Genomic DNA, 20,049 nt, shown 5'->3' on the forward strand with positions numbered 1-20,049 from the left:
CCGAGGCCCGGGGGTTGGGGACCGCTGTGTTACATGGTGACATGGATAAGTGTTGGATAAGTGGTAGTTGTTATGGTTAGTGCGAACAAACTGCTTCCAATTTTACAGTAGGTCTAATGTCCATCACTGGTCATCAGGTTTCTCAATTCCCGTTGTTCTTCTTCCAGATCTTACCCATATTGCAGAGCCATGAGCTTCTCCAAGATCTTATCCATACTTTGTTCAGAAAAACACAGTCTGCCCTGCCCATCGTCTATCATGTTGGCCAGGCGTGTGGGATTTTGAACAGCTGTAGCCGCTTCTTGTTCTTCGATAAGCCAGGTCCGAGCCAGCTCCAATCAGCCAGAACTCTGTTATCATAGTTCTGAATTGGTAGATGTCGTTCAATGTCCTCCATCGAGAGTGTCGCCAGACACGCGACGCAACCGGCCATTGAGTATCCGGCAGCAAACGTCTCCGCGGGACAATCGGGCTCTCCCAAACCCAGGAGGGTGTCAATTCCGTTAAGGGACCAGTTGATCAAATCCATAATTCTTCTTTAGGGTTTTAGAGAACAAGTCTAGGAGACTCTCTTAGAGTTAGAGAATAAGCCAGACTATACAAATGACATAAGAAGCCAAGCAGGAAAGATAAGGGAGAAGGAGAAAGTGCGACCGCCTCCGTCAAGAGCCAAGAGAAGGATGAAGGATTTGTTGTTGCCTAGGTTATTATTCCAGCCTCAATTTCATGTTAAAAAAAGATTTTCTTGTGTAACTAAGATTCAAAGTTACTGCTGATATGAAATTTCATGAAGATGAATGAAGATTCATGCCGTGTGTGTTGAAAGAAGTGATGTTGGTCCTTAACTAACTTCACCTATCCTTCCTGAGGGATTATATGAAATTTGGCTAAAGGACCATAGCAGGGTCCATAAAAAGAACATCTCCAAGGTCTTCCAGGCTTCCAGCTGGGCAGGGAAGCGTCCTGATCAGTCCCGCAGTAAACGCAGGTTAGTGTCTTACACCATGAAATAACATCTTTAAGATTCAGACAGAGGATAAGTCACTGATAAAACCGTTTTGTTTTCAGGACATATTAAGGACTCCAGCTTCTCTCAATCAGTCACCTTCAACTAGATTTCACACCTTTTAAGCCTTCATCACATTATAACCATCTCACGTTTGATTATTTCTGATAAATTGTGATGTTTGATGTGAAATAAAAATATTAACCTAAGTAATTGAGGCAATTGAATTCTTATGTGTGACCATGTCTGCTTGTAACACATTATGATAAATATCTGCGTTACCTAATGTAATTTGGCTCGTACTGTACGAGTTAGAGCCGTGCATCCTGAGTGTGGGCGCGTGTCTAGCTCTACGGGGGAGACTCGCGCTGGTGCACGTGATGAGGTGAATAGATGGGGCGGGGGTTGTTGGTATATGACGTCAATGGGGACCCAGAGCAAGGTGCAAACACGACCGAATAAAGTTAAACGGAGACGGACATTCGTGTTTTGGTTGCCGTACTTCGATGCTGCCCGTTTCTCCTCTTCACCTTTGCGCAAAAAATCTAAAAATCGGTGGGGTGCAGCTGGAGAAATCCTTGACTCCGGTTGCCCCCCACCCCCCTGCGCTGTCGGTCACGCGCTCCCACGTGCACATACACACGCTTCTGGAGGTGGCGTCAGCGGAGACGGTTGTTACGGAGGGTGACGGGGCTTTGACTTTGGCTGCTTCGTGCCGTCTTTCTGTGAGCGCGGAGCCGGAGGATGGAGCAGGTGGAACCAAAGCAGTAAGCGGGGTCAGCGCGAGAGGATGCGGACGGGAGGCAGGGGCTACCTATAAACCAGGAGTAGATGATGCCTATTTGCCGCAGGCCCCGCCATCGTGAAATTATATACCGACTTGCGGCGGATGGGGTGACCGAGCTCCCTGCTCCGCCGGGGAGGTCCCTGCCTTCGGAGGTTACCGGGGAGGGAGCTGCCTGTGCCCCGTTCTGAGGAAGGGAAGGAGTGGCAGGAAAGAAAATGCAGACGGAGGAGGAGACGGCCGCTGCAGAAGAGCCCATTTTGGAGGAAGGGTCGGGAAGAGAGCAGGTAAGGACATTTTTCCTGTCTCCTTGGGGTTTACATTTCAAACAAGGGTCCAGTTTACCTAAAGGTGAATGTGTTTTCACTCACTGAAGAACTATCAATGACACAATTTCTGTGTCCCAAACAGCCTGCCGTCTCCATGTATAGTACATGCTTTTATACGCTTATCAGTGTGCTCTTTCATTGACAAAACATGTCTTTGCCATTGTTTTCTCCGTGATGCCTCACGCAAGGACACGGAGGAGCTTGGTTTAGTGTGAATGGAGATCAGGCTGTGGCTTTAGTAAACAGATAGGGGTGGTAGGGGGCTTAGTATTGATGCGATGTGTCTGACAGGGCTGCGTGATGTGTTACTCTTGGGATGGATGGTCTTTTCTGTATAGTAGACCACGTCTACCTGCCAGCTGTCACCACAGAGATGCAAGAGGGTGACATCACAGTTTAGCCACACACCCACCTTACAGCCAGAATTACACAAGGACACGTAATGTGAAATCACGGAAAATCCTAGCAGTATGTCAGGATTTTCACCCCGGGAGTTACAATATGTTACAGTGTACCTACTCAGCAGTGTGTTTTCTTCTGATTTCAGCTAATTTTGCGAACACATACAAAGCTCATTAGCAGATGTCCTTATTACACACATCCCTAACTACTGAAGCCTGCCTCCTGCTGCTAAGTTCTCACACAGGGCTCAAATGTTTATGTTTACATCTTAGAACAATCAGCATCATCCACTTAAACGCACTTTATCATGAAAAAAATGCTTTAGAAATACAGAAGGGTACAATACATGACATTATGTAAGTCAGTTGGCAGGAAGAAGTTATCATAGATACATCTGAGCATGCTGCATGACTGTCTGTACCCACTGTGAAACAGCACATTGGGCATGTGTTGTAGTACATTTAAAACGTATATATTATAATATTAATAATGTAATTTACCAGTGGAGTTTATGACAAGTTGACAGAGGCTACTAACACATTCCCACTGAACGCATTTGAAGACAAAGGTGGGGTGTGTTGTAATGCAAGCAGCCTGCCAGTGGCAATATGCTTGTGTCACACTTGGTGGTCAGGTGAGGCAGTACAGGGCTCCCAGTCTTATGGCAAGACTCTTGGTCACATGTATGAATGCTATAAGGCTGCTACTATTATGTTAGTTGTCCATTAAATAAAAGCCCTTTTTTGCTTATTTGAATTACATATCTGGAAACATTCTAATAAAAATTGCAGTGACAGATTAACTGAAGAGAAAATGAGAAGCACATCATTCGTCTCTCAACTGAGTAGTCCATTAAAAGACTACTTTGGTTTTATTGCGCTTTAAATACCTTGGCTGGGTGGCAAGCAGAGTAAGTGTATTAATTGTCCAAATACTTTGAAATACATCATACTTACAAATAAGGACTAATAAAACTGAAAATAAGAGATAAATTAAGCATTTGGCACCTGAGAAGTGATCATTCATAAACCAATGGATGTAATGTGTGGACTAGAAACGCCTGTTAAAAGATGCCTTTCACTTACAGTCCTCTGTCTGTATCCGTTCCTGCAGTGCAGACAGTGCAGTGTAATGCAATGATTTCAACCTGAATCTCTTCTCTGCCTCCATTACTCTTTTCATCTTCCCCTCCTGGTTTCCTTCCTGTTTTTTTTGCCCAGTGGAGTTTACAGCCTCATCCTCCTATCCCCCATCGTACTCGACTCTCCCACTCAAGCGTTTCCACACTCATATTCCCCTCAATTGCATTCACTTTGCGCCACATGGGTATGCATACATGTATGCACTCTTATGCAGGCATTGCTACACATAAAGCAGAATTGAATGATTAAGATTTAAAATTGCAGCTCATACTTCTCCATACATAGAAACAACTCGTGCCATATTTCCATTAGCGGGAAGGTTTGTCACATCGAAGCAGGCGTTTCTAATTTCCTTCTAAGTTTCACTCGCAAATCATGAAAACTACCACACCACATGAGACGCCGCTCATCATCAGGAGGGGGAGGGAAAACTGTCATGTGAAAAGAGACAGAGGAGCTGAAAAAAGCATGTAAACTTAACAGGAATAGAAACGAAAAGTGTCAACAGCCACAAAACCTGACTCAACGAAGAGAAACGTTACAACTCCCTGAGAGATAAACAAGAATAGCTTTTTCTAAAATTAACACACAAGCAATGCTCTCAATTCTTTGTTTAAATGTTTGTATTCAGTTATTATGTTTGACATTAAACATGATTTTTCTTTATTTCTTCATGCCTGTGATAGTATCTTGTTGATACTGTTGTTGTCATGGGCTACAATAACAGTTATATATTAGCAAGCAATGACCGTCTACATACAGATGGAGACTAGACTATTGAGAGGTTTCTGTGAAAACTTTTAGCATCCACCATTCGGATCTACAGTATTGTAACTAACATGGATTCAGGCTCACGTATAGGCCAACCTCTGCCTTCACTGATATTTAATTTATGAATAGGAGATGTCATTGTTTGGTCTGTAGCCTCCACTGAGCACACTCCAACACGGAGCAATAATGATGATAGCGTTATGAGTGTATGATGACACACTGCTTGCCACATCAAGTGGTAATAATTTGTTTGCTGCCACCGAACAGTTAGTAGAAACCTGACATCTCCAAATGACTCCCTCCAGTTGTGTTGAAATGACATAATTTTTTAGCAGAGCACCGTAAGCATCAGCAGCACATTTTCCTTTCTTCGCTCCCTCACTTCATTTGCCACCCACACGCTAGGATTGCTAATTATAGCTGCTCCAGTCACACCTAACCAGCTGAATCAGTATGAGCTGAAGCACGGAAGGACGGGAGAGCAGCGCACGTTTTCTATTAGACACCTTAATACGGAGAGAGGGTTGTACGATCCTTTCGTTCGAAGCGCACAAATACGGTTAACGGGAAAGGCCTGTGAGTGTTTCAGTTAGTAGAAGCAGGATGTATCGGATGTTTGCTCGGGATGTTTAAAATTAGTTCTTTAAAATCTCGTTCACAGATCAAGCTGGTCCAAGATATTAAAAAAAACAGCCATCTGCAGTCATTGTGGGTGCTCGGGATGCTTCTCGAATGTAGATTGTGTCAAAGTGTCTGCGTTTTGAGCCCAGCAAAACTTTGTCAAGTGGTATGTTTTATGCATATTTAACCCTGAAACGATGTCATTAATGCAACAGAATATGCCAGAGCCACTCGCCCTCTTCAAAAGAGCTTCTAAGGAGAGCAGTTCGGACTTTCAGTGTGAAATAGGAAAGATGACACCCTCCAGGCTGGGCTATATTCTATATTCTTTGCATAATGGTGTCAAGGAAACTGAGATTTCACTTTGATCTGTTGCAGCCTACGGAGGCAGCTTTAACAGACACAGGATCACGACGCAGCCAGAGTTGTTTTTATAGACAAAAGTGTTGATTGTTGGTCAGTCCTTCAGGAGGTAGGTGGTGTGCAAAAGTCTTGAGTCACCCCTCATTTCTTGCAGCATGTAAGGGAAAACAGATTTGTACAATTTGAACAAGCTTGAAAGTAAATATTTTAGTGGAGTCAACACAATGACTCTCTCAGACTAAGATGAAAATCTGTTGGCACTTTTCTGCATTCATAACTCCATCAATTGTGACAAGATCTCCAAACCCAGACGCCCACAGTGTAACTCCTCTGACCTTCTCCATCCATACATATGTGAAAACTATTTGAACCAACATCTTCACATTTGGATTCATCACTCCATACGTCCTGTTGTCACAGATTTCCAGTCCATTTCTTGTTTAATTTGGTATACCTCAGCCTCTGCTCCATTTCCCTTCATTAAAAATGACTTCCTGACAGCCACCCGTCCACTGAGACTGTTTCTGATGAGGCTTCAGTGTACAGCGGATGGATCAACTAAAGGTTCAGTCTCTCTCAGGTCCTGTGTCAGGTCTTTGCTGGACTTTTTCTCTTGTTTCTTAACATTAATTTCAGATACTGTTCAATACTGTTGTTTGTTTTAGTGTAGACACAACACTGGTTCATCTCTTGAGTTAGGTGCCTTTTTATGCCTGAATGATTCACAGATCAGTGTTAAGTAAACAAACAAAAAACATTCCTCTGAAGATGATATATGAAAGATCAGCATTGCTAAAAGTTAGTGGAGTCTATTCAACATAGTTAACCTTACTCTGCAGTGAATACAACATCTGATTGTGTTCATTCAGTAGCAAAGAAAGCATTTACTGATGTCATAGATCAATGTTCGTTCTAGTACTGCCACAAACTATTATTTTGATAGTCGACTAGTCATCGATTATTTTTGCGATTAGTCGACTAATCAGATCATCATCCATTGGACGTAAAACGTACAGCTTATTGCACCAGCAGCATCTGCTCTTATATAACTATCATTAGCTTACAGCTTGAAGTGTTTAAGGTATGTGCTAACTCAAAATAAAGACAAGATGATAGTTTATTAAATTTTAATGAAATTTGTAGATTGTTTCAGTGGAGTTTAATAAACGCAGCCGTCTGCTCCTAGCTATCTAAAATATAACAGGACACTGGAGTATATTCTTGAGCATCTCACACTTCTGATAATCAGTTGTCTGCTTGACGTTTATTCAGCTGTTTAAAAACTATAACTTTATTTCTAAGTTATCTAAGTGACTTATATATCATGTTTAACCTGAGTATTGAAAGACGGCGGTGGGTTTGAAAATGATTTGCCGGGAGTCCGGTGTTCTCACGGGCTCTAGTGCCTCTTGCCCCCGGCTAGCTATCGAGCTAGTGGGTAACAGACGTCTCCGAAAACGTCGGAGCGCTTTTGAAAATATGTGGTGTCTTGATAAACCGAGCAGATATTTGAAGTTTACACAGTTACATTCTCGCCTGAAAATATGTTAAACGTTTATTTTGTGACCCAGAAAGAATAATAAGAGTAATATTAAAACTAACTAGCTGACAACTGCGCTAGGCTACGCTATGAATTCTGGGACACAGCTTCTTCTTCTTCGGGGTTTAACGGCAGCTGGCATCCTCGTACATGCAGTGCTGCCATCTTCTGTTTCAGTCCGTTATTACACTCTTAAATCCTACTACTTATTCCTGCGTCTTTTGGGATCTTACAAAGCTTCAAACGACGCGTCGACTATTAAATTAGTCGTCGACAATTTTAATAGTCGACGTAATCATGACTAGTTGACTAATCGTGGCAGCCCTAGTTCGTTCTCCACAGACTTCTGGACAAATACAGTTTAAATGTTTTCCGTAGCTGTGACTGCGAAAAGGTGTATAACAGCTTTCTGACTTGACCTCTTTAACCTCCTAGGACCTGGCGTCCACATGTGTGGACATCACATTTTGGGTTATTTAGACCAAAATACTCAATTTTGCTTCAGCTTTTAGACCTGCAATCTCAGACCATCTTTTACCTACAGTCTGTGCCATAATCTGCATGCTTTCAGAGGACACTGAGCTGTGGCTCCCGTTCATGCTGTAAATCTCACCTAAGTTGTCAAGCTGTCGTTTTAAGCTCTCACATGGTTATCGAGAATAATAAGTCGACAATAATTAAGGACCCACAAATGCAACACGCCTGGTTTCTGCTGCTGATAATTATTCATGAATTGGGCTGAATATTGACAATAGCCTTCCAAATCCCCTGCTAGTATTACTGTTTTTAGTATTAAAGCTTTTTGGGGGGGTTTCAGTAAAGTTTTCTTTTTTGCTATTTTTGTAGTACAAAATCTTTGTTTGTTTTTTCTAAATCAGTTTTTTCAGCAATCCTTTGCCTCACCTAAAAACGTTTTCTGGTCCACATGGTTGCACACATAGTTTTTTTTTTTATTGTTGTAGGCTCAAATATCCTGGTAGAATAATAATTACTAAGGAGGTGTTAGTAGGAGCTTTTCCTCCTTTGAAGTTACTTCTAATCCACCAATGACTTTCAGTTTTCCTAAGACAACTACTTGCGTGCATTGTTGCTGGATTTGGAATTTGAACCTCCATTAGTGGCTGTGTAATAATTAAAATGGCCTCTCAGTCCCATATATGGTGTATAATTCCCATTACTGTAAATAGCTGGCGTCATGCAGAGTTGATGGTTGACAGAGTGCTCTGATGTTTCATCTTTCACTGGAATTTGTGCGTTGACTTACGGCACTGGTTTATTTGACTATGCTCACTAAGTCGTGCTGAAGCTCTGGCACTCGGGTGTCTTCACCTGTGGGAAAGAGAATGGCTCATACTGACAAAAGCTGACTGGCATAAGTGCTTACAGGAATAATCTGACTCCTGTCTTGGGCTGATTGTACCCACACTGGCATCACGGCTGCAGATTCTTGTTGAAAATGCTTGACACGTTTTTTTTGGCACTGCTGGAGTATTTTCTTCTTCTTTTGGGTAATAGGTAAACGACAAAAGAGGTTTGGTGCCAGAAGGACAAAATAAGGGCACGAGAGGGAGGGAGACGGTGGAAAAGGATGGATTTTGGCAGTGGAGTTCTCTGGAGAGAGGTGCACTCTGTCACTGCTGCTGGCTCTTTAGCTTCTCTCCCTCTCTCCTCATCCTCCTCTTCTTATTTAGCTTCCTTTCATACTTGCATTCATGAAAAGTTCATGACCGTTTCTCTGTCTCCCCTCACACTCCTCATCCCCTCCCCCTACGCTACACTCTTAGCTCAATCAATCCACTTAGAGACAGACTTTGAAAGAGGATGTAACAGAGGAGACATGGAGGGTGGGGTTGGCAGGCGAGGACAGAGTGAGGCGAGGTAAAAGTTCTGATTGGTGGGTACAAAATGCTTAGGAGCTCGGGGAGTAGATTTGGGGAAGGGGGAGGAAAAAGAGATTGCATGAGAATAGACAAATGAAAGAAGATGTGAATACGAGAAGCATTAAATATGATATGAAGTTGGTGCCACGGATCATTTTCATTTTCTTAAAGGCAGCAAATCTATTTTTAGGATCTTAAGGCCTGCACTTGGATGCCTTTTGGCAGCTTTTGCAGAGTGATGACAGACTGGTGGAGTGTAGATGCCCTTCTTACTGCCTTTCACTGCTCGCCCTTGACGTACAGTAGTGAAAAATGAAAGTCTGTGTGTGTACAGTTAATGCGAGCCTGAGTCTGTTTGCACAGTCACGTATAGAGACAAAAAGTAAATCATTAAAGGTTAAGGTAAAGACATATTATCAGCTGAGGATAAGGTAAGATTTGCAGTAGAATTGGTATATGTTTCAGGCAAGACGCACAAATGTCCTCTGAAATCATGGGTGCACATTTGTGCGTGTTTGTGTGCAGTGCATCCACCAAGATCTGCTAGCAAATATAGCAAATAGCAAATTGAGGCTCTGTTGTGGTGCGCAGGGATAAAGTGAAGGATATGAGAGTGTGTGTGAGTGATATACTGTAGAAGGAGGGAGGAGAGGGGCCAGTGTGCGAGACAAATGGAGGGCGTGATGTGCTGACAGGACGAGCAGACTTGACTGAGAGGAGGAAAGAACAATGGTGTCATCCCGTCTTTTTTTTCCCTTCTTTTCGTCATCTGCTTTGTTGCTCTTTCGCCTTGTCGCCTTCACCACAGGGGAAACATCAACGCAGACACAAATAAGCACCCTTTTTCACATGAAACAGTTCAGGTGTGTGTTAAACGTGTTCCTTTCTCATCACGTTTTTATGAGGTATGCATAAAAATGACATATGTTTGTTTTTTTTCCTTTTGGCACAAGCAGTCTATCTTTCTGTCCTTCGTTCACACACACACACAAACTGCAGCGATGCTGATATGCTCCTGATGTTGGAGCGGAGTCAGTTGGCTAGAACCGTCTAGAAGCATCGTTCTCATCTAAATTATTCACATACTCTCCGCTGGCTGCATTACAGTGCTGAGAAACGTGCATGCTGGCGTGAATATGGATAGAGATAGCAAGACTGAAAAGAATGAGGCGCATTAGACCATCTATGTCTGTAGATCTCAAATGTGTGTACGTACGTATATGTGTGTGTTTGAGTGAGCTGTAATATGATGTCTCCACAGTGCAAGTCAGGCTGTGTGCACTTAGAGAGTGGCATAAGCAGTGTGTGTGTGTGTGTGATCCTAATATGCAGCACTTATCCTGTGATGGGAGTGGGGCAGCGTAATGCATTCCTTTGGTCAAGACCTCAGCTTACACACTTTCTCTGTAATGTGACACTGTTTACCAAACAGGAAGAATATGGTTATTAAAACCTCAGCAGGTGCAGAAAACCTGTGTTGCTTCCTTTACAAACATTTTGTGTTCAGCAGCAATGATTGTCACTGGTTTGGCTTTAGTAATGAGGCATATTTAGAGGCATGTTGTGTTGTTTATCACTCTCGTGGCTGCCAATGTGTGTACTTAGAAATTTGTGAAGTCTTGTGGCTCAGCTGTTTTTTTTCCTCTCTGTGCCTCCACAGCAACGGCCAGTCCAACAGTCTCTGGCCTCTTCGCTTTGTCGGGAGTCCCACTGGAAGTGCCTCCTCCTGACCCTCCTCATGTACGGCTGTTTTGCCACGCTGGCCTGGTGCGCTCTCTGTCGCGTACCCGTTCTGGGCTCCTCCTCCGTATCTGCTGACGGCACCTCGGCGGCCTATTACATCCAGCAATTGGAAAGTCCGTGTTCTAGTGGTTACGTGTACATCCCACTGGCCTTCCTGGCCATGCTGTATGTCGTTTACCTGGTGGAGTGTTGGCACTGCTTCTCCAAGACGGCCATGTTGGCTCATGCTGAATTCCAGGTATGTGTCAAAGTTATAGCCTGTATTTTGAAGGTGGGTGTAATGGGCTTGAGTGAGGTGATTCCAGCACGAAACAGAAAGACGCTGGAAGAGAAATCTAGAAAGACCTGGTATTAAAAAACAAATCTGTTCACTTAGTTATTGTTTTTTGTGTCTGGAATCCTTAAAATGGTTAAACCAGTAAAAATAATGATTTAAAAAAGAAAATCCTCACTTCAAGGAAGCCTGAGTTTAATGCAGTTTATTCCGATTTGTAATATTTCATGAGGAGAGAACGTCATTATACAGCTTCCTTCCCTACATGTAGAAATTAGCTGACCGAGGGTTTTGCTGTTTTTTGGTTTATTCTGGCCTCACTTTTGTCTGTCTCCAAACGTACAGCTGTTTGTCTGTCTCTACTAAGAAGGAAACGATAGAAGGACAAAAATAATCCCACAATAACCAAACCATCACCAGCCTGCACAGCTTTAAACTGTATGCAGATAGTAAAACAACTGTTTCTGCTCCTGCTGTGATTGCACGTTTTAGGCAATGTTATGTCTTTATATCGTTTTTAACACATCAGGCAGCAAGTTGGTTGTAGAAAGTGTAAAACATTGTGACATGTTTTAAAGCAGCCTTGTTTTACCTCATTGTTTTACACAGGAAGTATACGAGCGTGTGCAGAGACTTCAGCAGGCCACACCCTGTATTTGGTGGAAGGCCATCAGCTATCACTACGTGAGGAGGACCAGACAGGTGACAAGATACCGCAATGGAGATGCATATACGACCACACAGGTGAGGACACTTTTCTGGTTCTACACACTCACGTTTCACCCTTTCTGTTATCCTGACTGCTTTTGATGTAGTGAATGTTGTTGAGCTGTGACAAACAGCTGTTCACAGAAGGCTAAAAAATCCATACAGCTGAGTTTTATTCATGCTGGAACATATTTTGAAAATAAAAATGTCCCTCTAGTATCACAGATCCTGCCTTCCTTCCTCCTTTCCTTTTTTCTTCATCGTTATTCGACCTCTTTGTCCGTGCCCTGTTTTTTTCTTCTTCAGGTCTACCATGAGCGGGTGAACACTCATGCCTCGAGTTCTGAGTTTGACTATGCCCGCTATGGTGTCAAAGACGTGTCAAAGGAGCTGTTGGACCTGCAGCAACACCCTGCTGTTCGCCTGCGTTTCACAAAGTGTTTCAGGTATCAGCGAGACATCAAATTTAAACCTGTATGACTTTGATTGTTAAAAGGTTTACCTTCTTTTTAAAGTGAAATAGATAGTGACTCATTTTTGTGTTCTTTAGCTTTTCAAGTGCACGTGCTGAAGCTGCCTACCTCACCCAGGTAAGATGTGAGGGATCAATGAATGCGATTCATTTTGTTCTTTATTATTTTTATTTTTTTAAGCTTAAACAAATGTCCATTTTCATTTTAAATCAAAAATACGAAGCATTTGACTCAGTAAATTTCTTAAATATTGGTAATAATTTAGCATTATATCTTATACAGTGTTTTACCTTTTGATTTTTTTCTCTGTAATTGCAAGCGAGCACGCTTCTTTGGGGAGAACGAGGGGCTTGATGACTACATGGAGGCCAGGGAGGGAATGCACCTTAAAAACGTGGATTTCCGCGAACACATCCTAGCATTCGCCGATCCAGCTCACCAGCCGTGGTTCTCCAGGCACAAGGTGTTCTGGCTGGCTTCAGCTTTCCTCCTGTCGTGGCCGCTGCGAGTTGTGTCGGAATACCGCACGGCGTATGTCCACTACCACGTGGAGAAGCTGTTCGGGGAGGACGAGGATACCGTTGGGGGAGTCGGCGGAGGAGGGCCAGGCGGCGGTGGAAGAGGGGACGGGGTTGAAGGAGGGACTGAGAATGGAATCCACCCGGGAGGAATTTCGATTGGCATTGGTGTGAATGGGACAAGCTACAGAGCCATCTCTCGTGTCAACACGGTGGACATGACAGAATTGGAGTGGCACATTCGCTGTAACCAACAGATGGTCCCGAGCTACTCTGAAGCCCTCCTTATGGACTTAGAAACGAGTGGGGGGACAAACCCTACAGCCTCCACACCTATCTCTGGGCCTCAAGGCATCACTCCCAGCCAGGGGACCAACCCCCCTCCTCTGGCTTTGCCTGTGGTGTTCAACTCGGCTTACCTCCTTCAGAGCTGCCCCCGATGCCGGCGGACCACATCGAGTGCCAGTCTTCCATCCAGGCTAAGGGCTTCAATGGGAACCACAGCCCTCCTGAACGCTACAGTGGCAGGGATCAGAGCAGCAGGGCAAGGAGGTGGGGGCATGGGAGGGAGACTGGTGCTCAGTCGGAGCGGGTTCTCTCTCGGGAGACTTGGAGGTGGGCGCCAGAACAGCCTGTTTCATTCAAGAAGCATGGGGGGTGGGCTGGGAGGAAGTAGGGAAGATGGAGGAGGAGGAGGAGGAGGGGTAAGTGGCGGAGGGGGTGGAGGTGGTGGAGGATTCCTTGGCTTAGGTTCAAGACAGAACAACGAGGAGACCAGAGGAGTGCTCGAAGGGGAAGGTGACGATGACGAGGAAGAAGAGCAGGAGCAGAGGAGGGAAGATAGAGGAAGAGGAAGGAGAGAGAGGGATGAGGAGGCAGAGCAAGACAACGCGGGGGGAGGAGAGGCGAGAGAGGGTGAGAGGCCTCCATCCTATCAGGATGCGTTCTTCTTCCCCGTCCTCATTATACACGGCGAGGAGAGCTGCCATGCCGGAGACGACATGTGATGAAGAGAAAAATAAAAACACTGAGAGCGAGAATGTACAGGCACAGGCTGAGGGAGATGAAAGAAGAGAGGAAGGATGCATAGAGAGAAGAAAGGATTCAGACAGAACACAGTGAGAGAGGTAAGAAAGACAAAACAGGAGAGATGTAGGGAAAAGAGAAGATACTGTCAGAGGAACTGGGAAAGCGAACGGAGGAGATATGACAAATACAGTGCATACTGTAAAAAGTCAGTAAACCCACTAGATCAGAAGAAGACAGCTGGTAGAGAGTGCAACAGCGAGGTGAGATAGAGTCTAAGAAAATAAGCAAGGGCAAGAAAATCTTTGCAATTTTAGATGTTAGGGTGACGGATTGGATAATTTGGAAGACTGCAAAGTTAGGAATGTCTATCTTCAGATATATCGGAGCAGGAGCAGGAGTGGGAGGGGTAACAAGTCTAAAGATAGCAGCTTGGAGAGGCAGTGGAGAGACACCAAACCAGCTGAGAGGTAGTGGAGTTTGTTGTTGTCTAATCTTTCTTTAACACAAATGAAAGACTACAAAAAGGGAATTTCAAGAATAATATATAGAGAGAGGAACTGAGAATCGGGCCAATTTAAAGAATCAAAAGTGGGAATTGATAAGAGGTTCTAAATAATTCAGATGCGGGAATAAATAGATCGTGTAAAATACAGCGTAGTAAAGTAGAGCAAAAGACATCAGCATGCAAGAGAAGGGAGCAGGACACGCAGGCTAAGAAGAATCCAAAATGGACACAGACCAGATTACCCTAAATCTCATTTTTCCATTTGACAGATTCTTAAAAGCTAGAAAATAAAATTATCCAAAAGATAATCACAAAAGGAGGAGGGGGGGAAAGATGTAGGACTGATCGCAGACACAACAGCCTCTGCACAACAATCCTGACCTTGAATCTAATCAGGAAATCCAAATATCATTCGAACAGGTCCTCGTGAGAAGATTCAGTCAGATTCACCGTTATGACCTCACACCGCACCTCTAACAGAAGGCAGTAACAATAAAAGAGGAGAAGCATTGATTTCCTCCCCGTCTCGTCATGCTGTATTACGTCTTATTTCACCATTAGCTTCCTCACCACTCTATCCATTACTGTTATAGAGCCGATAGAAAAAAAAAAACCTCCATAAAAGTAGAGCAGTTGCTTCCTCTACTTCTCAGCGCTGCCCTGCCCGTCTTCTCCCCTCTGTCCATTTTATCACATGTCCTGTCTTTCTTCTATTGTTAAAAAACTAGTGAGGAGCATCATATATTTGGAAGAAGCAAATGTCGCATTAACACAGTGAACTCCCCCATCCTCTCACCCCACTCCATCCTTCTGCTCCTCCTTTCATTTTTTTTTCCAAGCGGTTGATATATGACACCCTCCTCGCTCCTGTAGGCGATGAGATCGCATTTTCACATATCACATCTCCCCGAGGCTGAGGTTTCCTCTCAGTGACCATATTTTATAAACTGGATTTTCCCCCCCACTTGTGTAACGTTATTGTGACCTTTACGCCTGTGCATTTGAAAGGGGAAAAAGCAAATTATGTGGGCACCGTGATATAAGTGACTTCACCGAAAAAGTAACAGCTGAAAGGTTTGCTTCTCACATGAGCTTTAAATTTCCCCAGTGATGCCAGTGTAGTTGTGCTATAGATTAACACATTTGTTCCCAAAGATAGGCCTGCATGCTACTAAGAAAACGCAATAACCCCAAAACCCTCCTCCTTATCAATATACTATGTAGTCGTGGTTAGGCATGGAAAATGACCTCTTTATCTCATTTATGTCCATAAGATTGGACTGCATGGGAAGTAACACTTACAGTAAGCAGCAATCAGAGTTTTAATTGCTTCCTTTTTTATCGCACAGACAACAAAATTGCGAATGAGGAAATACAGTATGAGGTTAACTCCCACTAACGATCTGTCATTATCAGCCCTGTGAAAGAACTGTGGCCCTGACTCTGCTACCTCCTATTCTCCGAGAATCATCTGCAAATAAGAAACAGTGCTCTCTGAAAAACATCGCCTCAGCATAAAATGTGTAAACGTTTGCTGGCATAGAGATGCATGTTAGCTACTAATAGCTGTGTAGCAAATATGGCTATCGTTGCAAAACGCAGTGCCAAAAAGTAGCGATCGATGAACAATCTGCACCGATTCAGATATTTTAGACGTATGTAGACAAGGGCATGGATAGCTGTGTCCTACTTCCTGAGTTGTCACGTCTCAGCCCAGGAGAGGCAATCGGCACAGACAGTGAGACCTTCAGTGCTTTGATGCTGATACTTTCCAAAGCACACTAAACACGCTAACGTAGTTCGATGAACATTTGTTGACCTTCCCTGCATAGCGCCCTTCAGAGGTCACTCCAGCCACTATCTGATGTCGGAAGCGTCTCCCTCGTTCTCTCTCTCTGCTTCCTGTTCACAAGAGAATGAAAAGCACACGGAAAGTAAAGAGCCACGAGGCAGAAACAATGCTGGATCAACTTTGCGAGCGATGGCAGTAAACGGACACGTTTACCGCACGCAGACACGGATGTGGATCGAGCAGAGACAACGGGGAAAAGTTCCCTCATCGCAACTTTCTGGAGAGAGAAAGTGGAGCATGACTGCTGACCTGGTTTGGCGTTGGGGACACATACATGCGCACACTCTGACACACATTCACACACACTGGATCTTGTGTAGCTTTTGGGAGGGAATCGGCGCAAATAACGAGGGGAAGGAAAACTGTCGAGGAGCGAAGAAGTGGAAAAATGCTGAAAATGTGAGATTAAAATGACAATTATTTTTACATAATCAGTCATTATCTCAGTCTATTGACCTGCGGATAAAACTGACTCCATTCATGTCCCTAAACAAAAAGAAGCACTGGAAAAAGCACCGAACACACTCCTGTGTTCATTTATTTGTATAATCGCATTGTTCTCACTAATTCTCGGACCGTTATTTTGTTTCACTGTAATAACGTGGCTACTGTTCGTTATGTGTTTTTGATCTTCGCGGTGAAAAGTAACGAGCTCTAACTGAAAATCTGAATCTGTCAGTTCAGTCAGTGATTTGCTACTTTTATATCATCTACATTTGTAGACGTTTTTTCAGGTTGTTTAAGTGATCCAGATGCTTTTGTAAGCTTACACTTATCTTTGCTGGTTTTTATTATTATTATTATTGTTACTTTTGTAAAACTGACAATGCTCCTGGCCCAGTCAGCTTGGGTTGATGAGCCTCAAGTTGTGGTTTGGATGCAGTTATACTTGCGTACAAGTCTTCTTTGCTCATTTGTTCATCTTAAATAAGCGTATTACACTAATACTTGTTGTTACTGGATATTTATATCATGTTTTAGTATCTCTGAGTGTGTCAAAAGTGTGTCAGCCACTTCAGGTGTGCCAAGAGATCTTTGTGCCCATGATGTCTTACACAAACACACACGCACTCACACTCGCGCTTGCATGTTTAGTCACAGCAGTAAAGCGGCCATTACAACAGCTTGTTTTAGACTAGAGTGGCATTCGTCCCGAAACCCATAATCACCGCACACATGCAGTCTCCCAACACAAACATGCGCACGTACACACACACTGAAAGCATGGAACTTTCCTGCTACGCTGCCTTTGTGTTGCCAACGTTTTCTGCTCAGGATTTCAGTTAATTGCTGCGTTCCTGGGACAACAAAAGCTTTTCTTCATAAATCCATCAACATGCCAAAGCAAAAAAAAAAAGTAAAAAAAAGAGAAAACTTACAGAGAATGTCTGCGCTTATATACATGCACATTAACAGCTCACACAGGTGGCTTCACCAGATCCACACAATGTGCAACAGTGTGATCTGTGCTCGTGGACTGTGGGGCAGAACTTCATCATCAACATGCACATTTTTGTTTCTTACAGATGTTCGTTAATTGTCTCATAGCTGAGGTGCTGTTCACATGTAAATCCACCTAGAATGTTTTTAATACTTGGTGGTTTGCCTGACAAAACCTGGCACGTGACTTTCATCCACCAGATGGCAGCAGAGCCTTATATATATGAAGGTTAACGGGGATAAACCACCAACAGCGACTCAGTGTAGAAAACAGCTGCTGTCCCATGCTTTGTGGGTTTGAGACTTAAGCATCTGTACACACCAGCTGGTGATGTGAAACCAGGTGATTTGTTTAGCTGCAGATTTTCCTTTTTTTTTAAATTTATTTATTTATTTTTAAAGCACATGCTGTGACATCACTGGTTGACGTCGCTTGTGTCTGATCTGATTGTGCTTTAATCATCTCAGCCTCTGCTGATTTTATTCTTTTCCTTTAACTGTGACTGAATGTGTTGCCGAGCAGTATTGCTCACGCCCCTGCTTCTGGCTGGACTTGTATGTGTTGCTAAGCAGCTTTCTGAACGTATAACCACAAGCAGTGGGCGCTACACTATTAGACAAAGACATTTTTACATTTTGTGACTTGGCTTCCATTTCACCTACACAAACAACTTCTCGTCTGGCCGTTTTGCGCCGCACGACACAAAGCGACACGGAGGAAGTTGGACTGTGTTCAACGCTCCTCCTCTTAGAGCAGTCGAATGCACGACGGTTTCCTTTCTCATTCACGCTTTTCTTTCTTCGCTCGGACACAAAATCCTGCTCTCATTTTCCACAGTTTCACCAACGTCACCACTTGAATATCTTATAAAATGCTCTAGCAATTATGACCGATGTATTGTTGTCAATACTGTTACTGTTTTTCTCGTGGTCATGGGGTGAGTCGAGTAGTCATACCAAGTTTGTCAAACACCGTAAAAACAATTTAAAAAAAAACATTAAACGGTTTGACTTGAAGTCACGTGGATTCCAGCTGCATGATGAGCCTTCATTTTCATAAATACCTTGCTGGCTAAACAAATGCAAAAGTGTGACCAGGTGTCACAAATGGATTTCTTTGACTCTGTACATGTTGGACTGTCGAAATGCAGCTGAAATTGCTGCGTATACAGACAATAATTGTTATATTCATACATACTAACAAGCATTTTGACCTTCGACCTCACACACAACAGCGTGAGTTGCATTAAGTCTCCCTGATAACAGCAATTACAACAGCAATGTTCTGTTCACTCTCTTTTGGGAATGTGAAAAAGCATACGTCTAACGAGCCCTGTGTCCGCGGTGATACAGTATCAGTGCCCTTTGTTTTTGCACTGCAATAAAGAGCAGCTGTGTGCCGCTGATGCAACGATGTGTCACCACCTTAAGGCAGTCTGCTGCTCCGACACGAAGGACGATAATCAATAGCACAAAAAATGGTCGCGTGTAAAAGCTCAAACGCATATAATCACATCACTGTCGTCTCGCTGTATTTACGTGTCAGTAAAAACTCCTCTGAAGTTTAAAGCAATATATAATTATCCTGCAGATACACAGTGTCTGGTTAAAGGCTGATTGTATGATTGAGGTCACATTATAGTCAGGCTGAGTTTAAAAATGTGCTAATACGGGTTAAAGACGCAGCAAACGTCGACTGTGTCGCCTGACGTTATTTAGTCCGCTTTGCCGCTGGCCTGTACGCAAGCTCTCTCGCTGTCTCGGCGCTAACTTCGCATTTCGGTTCACATTTCCTTTCCTGCTGAATATTTCATGCTGCTGGATTGCGTGTGATCGAATGTCAAACAAACGGATTGTCACCACAGTGTAGTTGTAATGTACATGCAGCCTCTATGGGTTCGAAACAATAATGTCACATACAGCGCATTATTGTCTTACACAGTGACGTGTGAAGCCGAGGCCGGGCTTTCTGTTCAAGCACCGTCGAGCAAAATGTCCTCAGTATTTAAGCTACTTACTATGTAACTGATAATGAGATTGTCAATATCACAGCAGATTAAAGCGTTTGTCACCGGCCTGTTTAAGATAATGTAATTTCATTATTTGAGCGGATGGTGACTGTGAAGGTAATAGAGACGGCGGCAATAACACTGTTAACTGATGCGATCCCGGTGATGATTAATGATGATTAATTACAATGGAAGTTGGAAGTTACAAATAAAGTCAATCTGCTTGATATACCAAAGTTTATCTTGTGAGATTATTATCCCAATCACATCTCTGTCATTTTAATAGACCAGTTCTTGTACTGAAGTGTTTCTTTCTTTTTTGTTTGTTTAAGATATTCAGGTCTTATTTGATTCAATTCCGAAATGGAATAATCTCCCCAGTGTAAGTGTAAAGAGTCTAAGTTCTAACAGTTTCTAACAAATGAAAACGACTTGTGATTTAATCTGCTTTCTCATTTTAAATGATCAAAACATCAGTGTCAGTGAAACTGTCTGCAGCCTGTCTTAGCTTTGATAGGGTAATTCAGTTGTGCAAGCACGGAGAGATGGGAAGAAAACTCCCTTTTAACAGGAAGAAACCTCCAGCAGAACCGGGCTCAGGGTAAGATGCATAGTACACTCTGCACACATCATCAGTTTGTTTCAGGACTAATCAAGAGA

The 20,049-nt window shown here is 43.4% G+C and overlaps 1 protein-coding gene across 1 annotated transcript; it reads left to right on the forward strand.

Annotated features, from left to right (window-relative positions):
- The first annotated feature begins 1,481 nt into the window (after positions 1–1,481).
- Positions 1,482–19,617, forward strand: unm_sa40862 (un-named sa40862). Its single transcript, XM_087837654.1, has 6 exons — positions 1,482–2,077; positions 10,499–10,819; positions 11,465–11,599; positions 11,870–12,009; positions 12,114–12,153; positions 12,356–19,617. Exons 1-6 carry the CDS (start codon positions 2,009–2,011, stop codon positions 13,559–13,561), a joined length of 1,911 nt encoding a protein of 636 aa, XP_087693780.1. The 5' UTR covers positions 1,482–2,008; the 3' UTR covers positions 13,562–19,617.
- Positions 19,618–20,049: the final 432 nt, after the last annotated feature.

The sequence above is a fragment of the Neolamprologus brichardi genome, chromosome 3 (genome assembly GCF_056152115.1).
Source record: "Neolamprologus brichardi isolate AB-2024 chromosome 3, ASM5615211v1, whole genome shotgun sequence".
NCBI classification, from domain to species: Eukaryota; Metazoa; Chordata; class Actinopteri; order Cichliformes; family Cichlidae; genus Neolamprologus; species Neolamprologus brichardi.

Coding starts and splice junctions, on each gene's coding strand:
- unm_sa40862 (XM_087837654.1), top strand. CDS start 2,009: ATGCAGACGGAGGAGGAGACGGCCGCTGCAGAAGAGCCCATTTTGGAG. Junction 11,600..11,869: donor ATGCATATACGACCACACAG/GTGAGGACACTT, acceptor TTTCTTCTTCAG/GTCTACCATGAGCGGGTGAA. Junction 12,154..12,355: donor AAGCTGCCTACCTCACCCAG/GTAAGATGTGAG, acceptor TGTAATTGCAAG/CGAGCACGCTTCTTTGGGGA.